Raw genomic sequence first — 15,686 nt, 5'->3', positions numbered from 1 at the left:
CCACCAGTAAATCTTTCGATACTCAAGTTTATTCCTTTTGTACTCACGTAAGGCGGGTCGCAGTATATAGCTTTACACCACATCGGCTCGGAGTGATAGCAGACACAGACGGAGCACACACCCGGTCCAGGGACGTACAAGAGCCCGTGGAGCACCGATTTCCCCTCCCAATCGACGCAGTCCTCTTCCATGCATCCTGTTTTAATTGTTTTAAATCATCAGTTTCGTTAGTAACTTAACGGACAATTCCAAGATGCCAATGTAACAAGGTTAAAATCGCACCATATTATCCTTTATCTATGTACCCTGCACCTATTCACAAACGTCTGCTTCAGTACTGTCGGTAATATGGCCATATTATGAGCCGGCTATATCTTTACTGGTGGTAGGACCTCTTGTAAGTGCGCACGGGTAGGTACCACCACCTTACCTATTTCTGCCGTGAAGTAGTAACGCGTTTTGGTTTGAAGGGCGGGGCAGCCGTTGCACTGTTAAAAGTGAGTCCTTATAACTCATGTCTCAAGGTGGGTGGTGGCATTTACGTTGGGCGTACGTTACGTTATCTATGGGCTCCGGTAAACACTTAACATCAGGTGGGCCGTAAGCTCGTCCACCCAACTAAGCAAAAAAAAAATGTCTTGAAGCGGTCACATAATCCGATTAGCCATGAGACAATATACATAATGAGACTCATGTCTCAATGCTTGGCGGTTTGAGGCTTCGGTAATTCTGTAACAGGTGTGGTGTAACGACAGTCGAAGCGTTTGCTCATCTGCCAGCGTGTCAAAGAAAAATGCACTTTACGACACATAAACAATAACGTATTGTAGATAAACATAACACGCCTTTGCACTTGACCGTCGAAATATAGAGCGGTCTTCCACTACAATATACATCATTAACATTTGACGATCTTAGTTGGCAAGTCTCCATACTATTAGGAACACTGAAAATAAAAGAAAACGAGTTTGATAGCCACCGATTGACGCAGTCTGAGGAGACGATAGTTTTTTTTAACGTTTATTCTGTTTGTGAATATAAATACGTAGCGGGTTGATATGTGTTACTAATATGATTCCAGTTGATTATTTTTTGTTTGTAGTGGAATTCATCCGATTTGTTTGTTGCAACCTATTACCGTGTCACGTCATTGTCAATGTACTCGCCGCAGTGTCGTTATGGTTCCTAAGTAGCGTGGATCTCCATGATGACCTGGAACTTGACTCAGTTAGTAAGTATCTACAGTCGGCATCATTGCGTCACTTTGAGAAGGCGGCGGCACGACATGAGAACCCTCTTGTCGTGGCCGCTGGAAATTACATACCCGATCCTGTAGACCGAATGTTAAATATTCGACGTCGCTCAAAACACGTCATTACGGATCCTCCCGATCCATTAACGTTGCTTTTAGGTACCAAAAGCACCGGTCACCGTCCTCATCGAACCCGTCACTTGCGACGAAGGGCTCGACGAGCGAATTAACCCACAGACACAGCCCACTGAGTTTCTCGCCGGATCTTCTCAGTGGGTCGCGTTTCCGATCCGGTGGTGATTTTGCGAAGCACTGCTCTTGCTAGGGTCAGTGTTACCATCACTCCGGTTTGAGGCCCGTGAGCTCACCTACACACGTTAGGGTGAAGCTGAAACAGCCTCTCAAGGCTATCAGCATAGGTAGGGAAAAAAACCACGTCCTTACATTTTCCCTAACTTCACTAGTCGTAATATACACCCGTATAGGGTTAACATGGTCGTGTTCATATCTACTACGAAGTATTCATGTATTCCGTTCTAAAGGTTAAAGTTTTTGCCAACCATGACTGCAGTTATACCTACAAAGAATAGGTATCCGGGCGAAGGTAAAGCTACCAAATTAGATATCTCGAAGTTTCCAGAAACATCTGCAGAACCGAATATAGATCGGTAAAATCGTTCGGTACGCAGACACAAGACCCAAATACAACTTGCATATTTAAACGGACTTGCATGAGCTTTACTGTAGAGAGCATTTAGCGACCTAGGACGGAAGGCGATGTAATTTCGCGGATTATGTCTGTTCCTGTTTTAAATAAAAAACGTTTTTAAACAAATATATTTTTTGTTGTAGGTACTTTTGTTTTAAAAGCGCGTCACAAAGAGAACGTAAAGTGTGAAAACTGGTATGTGTGATCGGTTTTTTCTTTTTGTATCTTTTCATATTCGTCCGGGTGTCTACATAGTTTTACATTAATATAAGGTAGAGGGATGTAGATGAATTTAAAGCATCGAGTCTTCCATCTTCAGAGCATGGGGTGGAAACGTCATCGATCGCTCATCAACAACGTATCAAAATGCCCGAGTGGTTTGTGACATACATGAAAGACATAGAAAAAAAATCGATTGAATATAAAACACAAGCAGTGAATCGATAGACCGCATTAAAAGAATAATCATTTTTTAACAAAAGACATGGTATTAGGTTGTTAAGTAAAATTGGGTCAGTGCTCAGTATAAAGTTTTTAAACCGCGGCGCCCGTATTCTCACGCTCGTAGAAACCGCCACATTTTTAACGAGGTTGATAGCAGATAAATTTGGCGAATAAGGAGATAATAACAATTAGATTGCTATAATTTCACTGAGAGATGAACGTGACTAGGAGATGTACGGGAATGGTAGTGCGAGGCAGAGGGGAAAGAGGTCGACCGAGGAAGACATGGATGGAGTGTGTGAATGACGATATGAGAGAGAGACAAGAGTGAGTTTTGTGATGACGGCTGATAGATGAGAATGGAAAAAAAAATTCGCTGTGCCGCTCCACCTAGTGGGATAAGGTGGAGACAAAGAAGAAGAGGCTTGAGACCTAACCCAGTGATTGAGAGGTACACAAGGCCCTACTTAACCACAGGACCTTTGCGTGATTCCATAAAACAATATAAAGAAAATATTGAAATACGAAAATACTTAGAAGACATTTAATTTTCATTGTTATGCTCAATTATTCGGTATTCACAGAAATGAAAATAATGTTTTCACGAATTTTCACAAGAATAATATTATCGCAACCCTGACAGGCTCGGAGTCAATCACGGGTCAATACACAAATGAGAATTGCTGGATGATTTGTGCGATTAACATCTTCTTCAACATAATTTATGTCATAATTATTAGAGAAGTGCTTGTTAGGCCGTGAACAGTTCTACGTTTCGTTTATTCTTTAGTCCTTGTTGACAATACATAATTTCCGATCCTGCGGACTAGTGCGGACTGAATGGTAAATAGTCAACGTCGCCCAAAACACGTCATTTCGGATTCTCCCGGTCCACTAACGGCGCTTTTAGGTACCTAAAGCACAGGTCATCGTTCTCATCGAATCCGTCGCTTGTGACGAAGGGCTCGCGAGTAAATTAACCCACAGACACAGCCCACTGAATTTCTCGCCGGATCTTCTCAGTGGGTCGCGTTTCCAATCCGGTGGTAGATTTTGCAAAGCACTACTTTTGCTAGGGTTAGTGTTAGCAACGTCGTCAGGTTTGGGCCCCGTGAGCTCACCTACGTGTTAGAGCTACGCTGACATAGCCTCTCAAGGCTATCAGCTAAAGTACAGAAAAATAAAATAAAAAAAAGTCGACGATCATCCTGTCGGTCTAGTGATTTGTAACTTCTGTACTATGAATTCCAGATTATTTTCAAAGGATTCCGTTAAAAGCATGGTTTTATCAATATGTCTTGGCTCAGATCTCTTGTGTTTGGTCGATGTTGAAACCAACTGCCAAATATCGCGATAGTCAGCAGACGATTTTGAAGCTTAAGATGCGTAGTAAGAGTTCAAGTCTGTCTGTGTATTCTGAAGACAATACCGGTATTACCACTCACACTAGTGCATTGGCTTTAATATGGAACTACATTACTGTGTCTTTAGTATTGTCATCTTTTGTAAATGGAATCATGTATGTATGTTGAAGCTCTGAGTTTTTTATTTATTGCGTAGATGAGTGGAAGAGTTCACAGCCCACCTGATGTAAAGTGGTTACCGGAACCCATACACATCTATAACGTAAATGCCGCCACCCACCTTGAGATATGAGTTGTAAGTTCTCAGTATAGTTACAACGGCTGCCCCACCCTTAAAACCGAAACGCATTACTACTTCACGGCAGAAATAGGCAGGGTGGTGGTACCTACCCGTGTGGACTCACAAGGGGTTCTACCACCAGTAATTACGCAAATTATAATTTAGCGGGTTTGATTTTTATTACACGATGTTATTCTTTCACCGTGGAATCGTGACAATCGTGAACATTTGTTAAGTACGTATTTCATTAGAAATATTGGTACCCGCCTGCGGGATTCGAACATCGTTGCATAGATATGAATGCACCACACATCTTATCCTTTAGGCCACGACGATTTCTTAAAAATACTTGTTCTTAAAGTTCAACTCCATAAGTTCAACGCGTAATGACATAATATATTTTGTTTCTTTAAAAAAAGCCAATGGAAAGTATCTGAGGCTAGGAAGCTAGGTGGTAGATGCAGCGTTTCACATGGTTTCGACGGAAATTATTATTTTCTACACAGCTATCCGGCTCATCTATAATCTATACTAATATTATAAAGAGGAATGATTTGTTTGTTTGTTTGTATTGAATAGACTCCGAAACTACTGAACCGATTTAAAAAAATATTTCACTGTTGGAAAGCTACGCTATCCCCGGGTGACATAGGCTATATTTATTATATTTAAAAAAAAATTAGGGATCCTTACTGAAACTTCAATAATGTAACCCAATGTGTAAAAAAATTACCTAAAATTCTTTACATCGCGAGCGCTACTTCCCAAGCGAAGCCGGGGCGGGCCGCTAGTAATATATAAATATACAGTGGTTTTTACGGATGTTTCGTTATAACTACTGAACCATGCACCCGATTGACTTGAAACTTGGTATCCATGTAGAAAATACATGTACTTAATTGATAGGCTAATATTTATATGAGTGTTGAACTCCCTACACCAGTTGCGGGAGCGTTAATGATGAGAATCTTTGTGGAGGTGAGAAATAATAATGATAATTTTAAATGGCCAGCGAAGCGGGCGGGTACAGCTAGTTGATGTATAAAAGCTTACGTTTCCATAGTATTAACGGTTAAAAACATCAACATAACTCAATCTAATCGGTTCATATTTCAAAACATTCCCGTGACCCAAGCGAGAAGACCTGGAGTCTCATTACCATACAAATGTCCCCCAAACGATCCACTTAATGTTCCCTGTGATTTAACGAGAACAACCGACCGGATTATTGTAACCATTACATGATTTATTAATGGATATGGGGTAGGCTTAATAGCCGAGTGAATATTAGGCAGGGTTACAAAAATTTCTGTGAAATCAGCAGTTAGTTCAGCAAGCGACAATTTAGTGTAGTCTAGTGTAATTTAAAAAAACAAAAAGTGGTGGCACATATTACAGAGGCATGTGGTCTAGCAACAGAGAAGCGTATACCGATGATGAGTTTAGTTTGTATCGGATCTTCAGTTTATAGACAGCTTATAGACAACAATTTTAACCTTACCAAACCTATTCGCTGGTAGTCTAAGGGGCTATTGCAGCTACGCCGGGATGGGTAGCTGAGTTAACGGGCTCAACCTGAGAGAATTTTCTAACATTAGTCCTGGTAGACTCCTAGATCGCAATCGCGATCCATTGAGAAGATCCGGCGAGATACTCAATAGGCTGTGTCTATGGATTAGTTCGCTCGTCACACTATTTGTCGTTATCGACGAGATCGACGATGACGATGACTGATGCTTGAGGGACCTTGCCAAACTGTTGTCATGTTGCCAAACTAGTCTGTTGAAAAAAATTAATAAGGATTCGAGGCACTTTTAAGGCTGAATTTTGTTGTTCCAAGTTTTCATTTTTTATTAAGGAGCGAAAAGTCTAACAATGGTGGAATTTAAAAACAATATGTATACTTCTATACTAATATTTTAAAGCTGAAGAGTTTGTTTGTTTGAACGCGCTCATCTCAGGAACTACTGGTCCGATTTGAAAAATTCTTTATCTCTCTATTTATTATTTATTTTTGATAGCTCATTGTTTTACTAATAGTTGTAGGTCACGCGGAAGGAAAGAGAAGTCGAGGAAGATCGCCAACCAGATGGACGGACATTGTCAAGGAGGCCACAAACACCAGCGTCCCGGGCGGCATTAAGCAGGCCGAATGCAGGCAACATTGGAGGAAGCGGGTGCAGACTAGACCAAGGTGGTCACGACTCTCGGTAATGAGGAAGCGACGAAGAAGAAGAAGAAGAATAGGCAATATAATATCACGCTAAGACCAATAGGACCAATAGGGCCAAGCGGAGCACCAATAAAGAATGTATAGCAACCCTAACGCCTGCCGCGTCGGCAGCCGCGTCTGATCGCGCGCCGCGACCAATCAGGGGTTCTCGTTGTCGGCTCTCGGCGCGATTCAAAGAGTAGCGACCGAGGGGCTTTCCTGTTGGCAAGCCGCGCGTGCGCCTTTACTGGCGCCGACAGTTCACCCGCAACCACCGAAGCATACAAACGAGAATACGTCCGCACCTCGCTCGCTACCATTCCTTTTCGAACTTGTTTGTGGGACCCTCTGGAGTATTCATACCCAGTGCTCCAGCTGGACAACACAAAAAATGTTAAAAAATCGGGGTATTTTTTCCTTTTGATAGCTTACGCTATGTGTAGATATACGTCAAAGTAACTATTCTACGAGGACGAAGTCGCGGGCAAAAACTAGTTAAATATAAATGTAATTTTTAGATCCTTTATGTAAGGAATGAAATTCTTCAATTTTTATTATTTATAATTAATTTTAAATACAGTTGTCTTCGCTTTGACAGTTGGCCTTTGCTTCTACTAAAGGACTTTAATTAAATTTTTCATCACGATAATACCCAAATACCCGGACTCCTTTGAAGTCGTTTTATGAGGGGATGTTTGGCGTGTTGCTCTGTACGATCTAGAACTTTCAAAGAATTCTTAAATTTCGGATCGTCTTTTTTCGGTAAGTTTTATTTAAGAATTAATACTTAGGATGCTTAGTTAAATATGTTAGTATAGATGTGGCAGGGCGTACCGTGAGATCGTACGGTTAGCTACAGAGTCCTGTCTATTTCTGCTGAAGCAGTCATACGTTACAGACTGAAAGGACAACCTCTTTTAGGACGTTTTACTGGTGGCAGGACCTCTTGTGAGTCCGCACAGATAGGTACCACTACCCCGCCTATTTCTGCCGTGAAGCAGTAATGCGTTTCGATGTGAAGGGTGGGACAGCCGTTGTAACTATACTGAGACCTTAAGGCTCATATCTCAAGGTGGGTGGCGGCATTTATGTTGTAGATGTCTATGGGCTCCAGTGACCACTGAATACCAGTTGGGCTGTGAGCTCGTCCACTCATCTAAGCAATAAAAAAAAACAAATATCTCAAGTTCATGTTTTAATTTAGGTATTATTCACATTATAACGTCTATGGCAGTGATTCTCAACCACTGTTCCGCGGCACTTTTGTGTGCCGCCAAATTTCAAAAGTGTGCCGCTAAATTTTGCGAATATATAATAATGTTAATATTATTAAATTATATCATTTGAAAAAAAATATATGTCGCATCCGGGTCAATAGTTCGGAATATCAACGATACACAAACGTCAAAGTGACAGAATGGCCGTGTCATGGTTGACGACTTTTAGTAATATTAAGACGGTGGTTTTGATTATTATTTTAAATGATGAAATGTTGTTTTGATAAATATCACAAAATGAAGGGTAGACTACGTAACGCCACAGTTATAAAATGGCGGTACGTGGACAGAGTCGTGGCATTCGTGTCAGACAGTGATTCCGTCCGTCTCAGCAGCGAGTCTCTGGCAGTCAGTCAGTCAGTCAGTCAGTCGGTCTGTCGGTATGTGCAACGAAACTGTCGGTTTATCCTGTCATTGTGAAAGATGTGTGTGTTGAGTTTCAATAATTATTATTGAAAAGTTTTATTGACTAAACTGAGTTCAATCGAATACGAGTGATGACGAAACTACCGCTCAGCCATCCCTGGCCCTGCCTCCGACATCAGAAGTGAGATCAGGACTCTACTCTCACTGGCGTGACGTGTTTGAACATGTTCGAAGTACAGCAAAAAAAACATGATGCAGATCAGAATACTAGTAGTGGTACACCACAAGAGCGTGAATGCAGCATACGTAAGTCGTGTAATAACGTCTCTGTTACCTCGATGGAAGATCTGAGCCACGAAGAAATCGTCACATTTTACGTTCTGGCTCATGTTGCCCAGTTTGACTGTTGACTTCATCACATGGAATTTACTAGCGGAAATACAACACGTAACAAGCTATTGCAAGAAATTAAGGCAAGTGCAAATCTCAAGTGAAACTTCGATCGCAATAATGGATCTGTCATGACGAGTGGGTAGTTCCGACACGAATCGTTTTTAAGCCAATGACTACTGCTAGAGTTACATGGCACTAGTGCAGTAAACCAGGACATGAGACTGTGAATTGTCGCTGAAATTTTAGAATCTACTAGATTCAATACCAATAACATTACACGTTCGATGACTTCGGGCTCCAGCAAGCAAGCAAACAAGAAAGCAAGCAAGTTTCCGTGGGGAAGAAAAATTGACACATCTGAAGTCGTCGTGACCTGTAAGATAAGACGTCCGGTGCGTTCGTGTCTGGCGACGCGGCGGTGTTCGGGTCCCGCTGGCGGATGCAAGTTTTTCTGGTGAAGTGCGTGCTTGTGCGTGCTTGACAAGTGTTTGCGGTTGGCTTCCGCAGTGTGGGAGTAACATCGTGTAGGAGAGGTGGAACCCGCAAAATTGTAGTTTGCGTGGTGGCTGGTAAGATTTGCTGTGGTAAAAAGTTTGCGTGGTGGTAAAATGTCTTGTGAGTCTGCACAGGTAGCCGGAGGTGAGTCTTCCGCGGTCGCGGCCTACCCAGTCTGCGAGAACCGGGCAGATCGCCTCAACGGTACGGAGGCCGGCCGACGGGTCCGCCGAACGACGAGACCACGCCTCCAGCACGGACTGCCGAGATTGGAGCCCCCGCGCTCCGGCTGCACTTGCGCTAGGGCGCGCCACCTCGTAGGAGACTGTGAGGTATCCTTGAATGACTCTGACTGCGATCGCGCGCTGCCGGCGTCGCAGCGCGGCGTCGTTCTCGTGGGTAAGGACGTGGCACCAGACGGGTGCTCCGTATAGTGCCATCGACCGCACGGGTACCATCACCCTGCCTATTTCTGCCGTGAAGCAGTGTGTATTTCGGTTTGAATGGTGGGGCAGCGGTTGTAGCTATTCTGAGACCTTGGAACTTGTATCTCGGGGTGGATGACGCGTTTGCGTTGTGGATGTCTGTGGGGTCCAGTAACTACATGGCACCAGGTGGGCTGTGAGCTCGTGCATAGTCCACCCATCTAAGCAAAAACATTGCCTCGAGTTGCCGCCGAGGCAAATTGATGGCGCGATGTCATCGACGGCCGCGAGCAACGCAGCAGCGGAGCGACGCCGTGACGTGCCGGTAGCTGCGTAACATCGGGTATTTTGGTAAATGAGAAAAAATCTGGTGAGTCGTTTTATTTTTATTTGGAATCTGGTGCCGAATGTTCTCTTGTCGAGAAATCTATTAGTAGTAGCTTCATAACTCAGGAATTTTATGCGATGGTTCTCATAAAGGGACTGTTGATTAGAGTCACAGGGATGACTGTCGTTAGAGTCACAGGGATGACTGTCGATTAGAGTCACAGGGATGACTGTCGATTAGAGTCACAGGGATGACTGTCGATTGTAGTCACAGGGATGACTATCATTGAACACTTGTAGTCAGAGGGATGACTATCATTGAACACTTGTAGTCACAGGGATGACTATCATTGAATACTTGTAGTCACAGGGATGACTATCATTGAACACTTGTAGTCACAGGGATGACTATCATTGAACACTTGTAGTCACAGGGATGACTATCATTGAACACTTGTAGTCACAGGGATGACTATCATTGAACACTTGTAGTCACAGGGATGACTATCATTGAACACTTGTAGTTACAGGGATGACTATCATTGAACACTTGTAGTCACAGGGATGACTATCATTGAACACTTGTAGTCACAGGGATGACTATCATTAAACACTTGTAGTCACAGGGATGACTATCATTGAACACTTGTAGTCACAGGGATGACTATCATTGAACACTTGTAGTCACAGGGATGACTATCATTGAAGACTTGTAGTCACAGGGATGACTATCATTGAACACTTGTAGTCACAGGGATGACTTAGTTACTGTGTACATGAATTGTACGGGGAGAACTTGCAGCAGTAGTAAATCACTACTTTTATTTTAGTAGAGTGATCAGATATGGCCGAGCGTGAATGATACTGTGCGGTATTGGCTTTTGTTTCAGATTAACACACGAGGACGTGTGTAACACAGGATGGCCGTGTCGCATCCGGGTCAATAGTTCGGAATATCAACGATACACAAACGTCAAAGTGACAGAATGGCCGTGTCGTGGTTGACGACTTTTAGTAATATTAAGACGGTGGTTTTGATTATTATTTTAAATGATGAAATGTTGTTTTGATAAATATCACAAAATGAAGGGTAGACTACGTAACGCCACAGTTATAAAATGGCGGTACGTGGACAGAGTCGTGGCATTCGTGTCAGACAGTGATTCCGTCCGTCTCAGCAGCGAGTCTCTGGCAGTCAGTCAGTCAGTCAGTCAGTCGGTCTGTCGGTATGTGCAACGAAACTGTCGGTTTATCCTGTCATTGTGAAAGATGTGTGTGTTGAGTTTCAATAATTATTATTGAAAAGTTTTATTGACTAAACTGAGTTCAATCGAATACGAGTGATGACGAAACTACCGCTCAGCCATCCCTGGTGCCTGCCTACGACATATATTTTAAACATGAATATATATTTAAATCCACAAAAAAAAAATATATAGTATATTTTAGTTTAATTCGTATATAAAAATTGTTTGATAAACTATTTATGCAGTGTGTTGTAAATTGTAAGTAAATAATTTTTCTTTCTTTTTTTTGTGTGCCGCCAGATTTTGAAATCGTTAAATATGTGCCGCAACAAAAAAAAGGTTGAGAATCACTGGTCTATGGTCTCGGATAACCATCGAAAGTAAGTTTAGCGTAATAAAAAAATAAAAAATAGTTTTTTAGACACTAAAATACTGGTGGTATATATTTTTTTAAGCAAAAACAATATAAATCAAACTATCACTCTAACAACTAGGAAAGATTTAACGAGAATTCTTCCGTTTAGCGCAATAAAAAAATGAAAATCTTTTTAGACACTAAAATACTGGTGGTATATATTTTTTTAAGCAAACACAGTATACATCAAACTATCACTCTAACAATTAGGAAAGATTCAACGAGAATTTTTCATACATTTCTACCTGTCTAAAAGACAAGCGTCTGATTGATCGTCGACGCCTAATCTTAGCCGATGACATGATTTATTGCAGACATTTGCAACGACAACACTTCGTATCCATTTATTTGAATGAAAATATCCGATAAAATCTTGTTAGGAAATTAGTGCCACGGAATTTTCACAAATGTGCCGACTTATTAAAGGATCATATTTGATCAGTTCATTTGACAGTATATCTGGCTTTTTATTGTATGAAGTGTAACCCCGTCTAATATGTGGGATCCCACGTATGTACGTCGATAGTTTCAGAACCAGAATGACGTTAGTGCCATCCTGATTACGCAGGAGCCAGTCACCGTCGACGCCCTAGACGCGTCCTTACGGATCCATCAGATCAAATAACCTTTGCATGAGACGCCTTCAGCTCTAACACTAGGTACTCTTCGAACTCGACAAACAGCTGGACGTGCAACGTAACCCATGAATCAGCCCGCTGAGTTTCTCACCGGATCTTCTCAGCGGGTCGCGATTCCGATCCGGCAGTTGATTCATTCGCGAAGCAACTGCTCTTGAGTTATTAGGTCTCCTTCGGAGGCGCTCGGGCAGCTATTAGCAAATCCCACCTCTCCTGGCTGAGTCTTTGCTGGCCCAGCTGTCCTGGTGAAGCTGGAAAGGCCTTAGGGCCACCAGTAATCCTTCAATCTTAAAAAAAGACATAAGTGCCAATAACAACTTGTTTCGTTTCCATTTCGCAATCAAATTATACAGCTTAATAATTATTATATTAAATATGTTTGTTTATAACGAGTATTCATGGTGACGTGGGCATAATAAGTTTTTCAATTGTTTCTACGAAGCGCGTGTGCCCTCTGTCGTGTCACATACAAATTCGAGAACATTCTCTCGTTCACAATTACTTGACGCTGAAATTCGTTCAACGTTAATTAATTCCAAAACGGACGGATATCCCATGTTACCGAAGGTGATTACTCTCCGTGATAAATTGTTACTTCCCTTTTCAGATGTTATATTCTAACACTCGAGCCAATTTTTGAAATTAATTTTGTTTTTTTTTTTTTTTTATGACTAATGTATCGACCTGTAACTGTGAAGCTAGTTTATTTATTTGGAACAACTAGCAGCCATATATGCCATAATAATTACCGTCGTGATATTTCTGAAAGCTTCAATACAAACTTAAATGTAGAATTGGGAACGTGACACATAAAATAAGACTGTTCCTTTATTGCATTTTTATTGTTCTTTTTTCAATTATTCTGTATTGTGATAATTAAAAATTATCTGCCATTTTTGTTAAATCGTTCATTCAATCGTTTTCGCCATCTTTCTTTTCTCTGTCACTCTCTCTTCCCTTTCTTACCGTTTTCTCTCATTCACACTATAACGCTTCGCTCCACACTCTTTTCATATATGTATTCCGTTCTTACTGATCCTACATAATTATTTGACATAAAGTAAAGTAAATAAGTAAAGCAATGATCCCTTCCTCCCTTGGATGTCGTATGTTACGGACGTGTCACAATTTTATTTAAATGTTAATTTAAATTCTTACTCCGTAAAATAAAGTGCATAAAATCATAAAGTACCAGGCGACCAAAACTACAAGGAAGTGGTGTCAACAAATAATATGAGTGAGTGAGAACACAAATTCAGACAAATATACGTTTCCTTGCATCGACCCGGGTGCACTGCTCACAGCCCCGCCCACCTGCTTCTGCGACACACGGGCTTACCGGACGTACAGTGTCCAATTACATTGTACCACCTAACATGGCAGCGCAAAAAAATCTGTCACCGACTTCTATAAGCTTACACACTACTACGTCTGAACCCTTTCTCCATATACAGTCAAAAGAACAAGACCTAGGGACAGAAAAATTTGTTAACTTCAGTCGGCGCACACGACGTGGACTCGATGATGATCATTTCGAGGATCACGTGACCGAATATCCTAAATTTCTAACTGAACTGACAAAATTATTCTCCGCTTTTGAATGTAAACAAGACCGGAAATTCGATTCCTTAAAAATTAAAATGGATGATATATTAGAACAAAACAACCAGATTCAACAGTCTATTGCATTTTTCTCCAACAAGTACGACGAACTATTAGTCCGTATGTCAGCGGCGGAAAGCGAAAACAACGAACTCAAAAAACAGATTGGCACACTGCATACGAAGATTGATTTGCTAGAAAGGAATTCCCGATCTGCTATGATTGAGATAAACAATCTACCAATCTCGAAACCTGAAGATAAGAACACCTTAAGCGAAAAATTATCTAAAATTGGCACAACTATTAATTATGATATTCCAACTACCCACATTAAAAATATATACAGAGTTAAACCAAAACATCAATCTTCATCTACTGGTACCGTCATCGTTGAGTTTGATACAGCTACTACTAAGGATAATATCCTGAAAGCTTCAAGATTATATAATAAGCAGAATGGAAAGTCTAAGCTCTCGACCGCTTCTATCCAGCTGCCTGGCCCACCAACACCTATCTATATAACTGAATTTCTGACCTCTCAAGCCAAGCATCTATATTTCCTGGGGCGCAAACTTCAGAAAGAGGGAAAATGTGACAGCTGCTGGCCAAGCCACGGGAAGATTTTAATCAAGAAAACTGCTAGTTCTGTTCCGTATTGTGTAAACTCCGAAAAAGATATTCAAAATCTAATGTCTACTGCTAAATGACTAAACAGTTACGTTCAACCACTGGTTTGTCTACTTTTCCATTATTTATGTTCAAACAATTTTGTAACTTTCTTTTTATACATAAGATATATCAGATACCCACAGACTATTACACACACATACACACACCTACACTTAATTTCACACACAAAATGATTACACATACGTCTGCATCTACAATAACATGCTATTACTTAAAACATTTATACAGCACATGCTCCCCATTCATAATATTAACATTAACATTTAAAATTAACTATCTGTACACCTATTTTTATCTGTCATATAGTTTAAGCGACTCATATATTATTACTTTATATATACCCTGGGAAAAACAAACATTATCACAATTTAACAAAGCAACAAATTATATTTTCCTCCTAATTAAACTTATAAACTTAATCTTATACTCATACAATATACAAAATTCGATACCCTTAACCATTTACACATTGATTTAGATCGAGTATCGGTGGCCGACGTAGTGACTTGTTCGATAGAAGACTGTCACCATGTTGCCAGTCTACACCAGGGTGCTCTAAAGCTCCTTAACCAAAACATTAGAAGTATAAATAGAAATTTTGATGGATTAACTACCCTTCTTGAACGTAGTGGAACGACATGGGACTTGATTATACTCACTGAATGTTGGCTACTTCACTCTCCCCCTATACCAGTTATGCAAGGTTATAATTTGGCTGCTACTAGCCGTCACCGCACTCAAAATGAGGGAGTTATAGTCTATAGCCGCACCCAGCTTCAAATATATTTTAAAGAGCCGGAAATTCATGACGCTAACTGCCTCGCACTAACGATAAACAAGGATACCGTAGTTATTGCTATATACCGCCCACCGGCTCAACAAAATTTTACATTGTTTCTAGAATCCCTTAATGAACTTTTAAAGTCTTATTCTTCTTATAAAAATATTGTCTTGGCTGGCGATATAAACATTGATATTTCCGAGAAAAATATCGATTCGCGTTCTCACGACTATCTCACGTTGCTAACTTATCACGGAATGTTACCTGCACATGAACTCCCGACCAGATTAAATCGATCATGCCTTGACCATATTATTTTAAAATCAAAAAATCATGCTTGTTGTTTGGTTGCTGATACTTCGCTGACCGACCACGACACGACACTTCTATTTCTTCATACCTCAAGCCAGTATAATAATTTAACTCAAAATAATAAAACAAAAAAATTTATTGACTATGACAAAATTAATGAAAAATTACTTCAAATTGATTTTTCCCTTTTATACAACTCCACTGACGCTAACGTAGCTACTAATTATTTTATTAACACTCTTAATACCATCATTCTTGAAAACACGAGTCTAAAAGTTGTACCACATCGCAAAAGGCTCAGAAAATTGTGGATGACTCCGGGGCTTCTGAGATGCCTCCGAAACCGGGACAACTTACACAAAAAAGTGAAAAAATATCCTAACAATGAAGTTCTTCAATTAACTTTTAAAAGATATAGGAACTACTGTACATCTCTTTTAAAAAGCGCTAAGAGCAA

General features: G+C 40.8%; 1 protein-coding gene across 2 annotated transcripts in view; it reads right to left on the bottom strand.

The window, feature by feature from the left end:
* Nucleotides 1-15,686, bottom strand: part of LOC149500514 (integral membrane protein DGCR2/IDD) — a 40,765-nt gene that overhangs the window by 8,263 nt on the left and 16,816 nt on the right. For both annotated transcript variants that reach the window (XM_089736318.1, XM_089736319.1), the window contains exon 2: nt 48-196. In XM_089736318.1, the coding sequence (XP_089592444.1) occupies nt 48-196 (149 nt within the window). The remainder of the gene's footprint in view (nt 1-47; nt 197-15,686) is intronic.

The sequence above is a fragment of the Bombyx mandarina genome, chromosome 21, assembly GCF_030267445.1.
Source record: "Bombyx mandarina strain Sakado chromosome 21, ASM3026744v2".
In the NCBI taxonomy this organism is placed as follows: Eukaryota; Metazoa; Arthropoda; class Insecta; order Lepidoptera; family Bombycidae; genus Bombyx; species Bombyx mandarina.
Note: the sequence above shows the minus strand (reverse complement) of the source record. Positions and strands in the feature narration are given on the sequence as shown.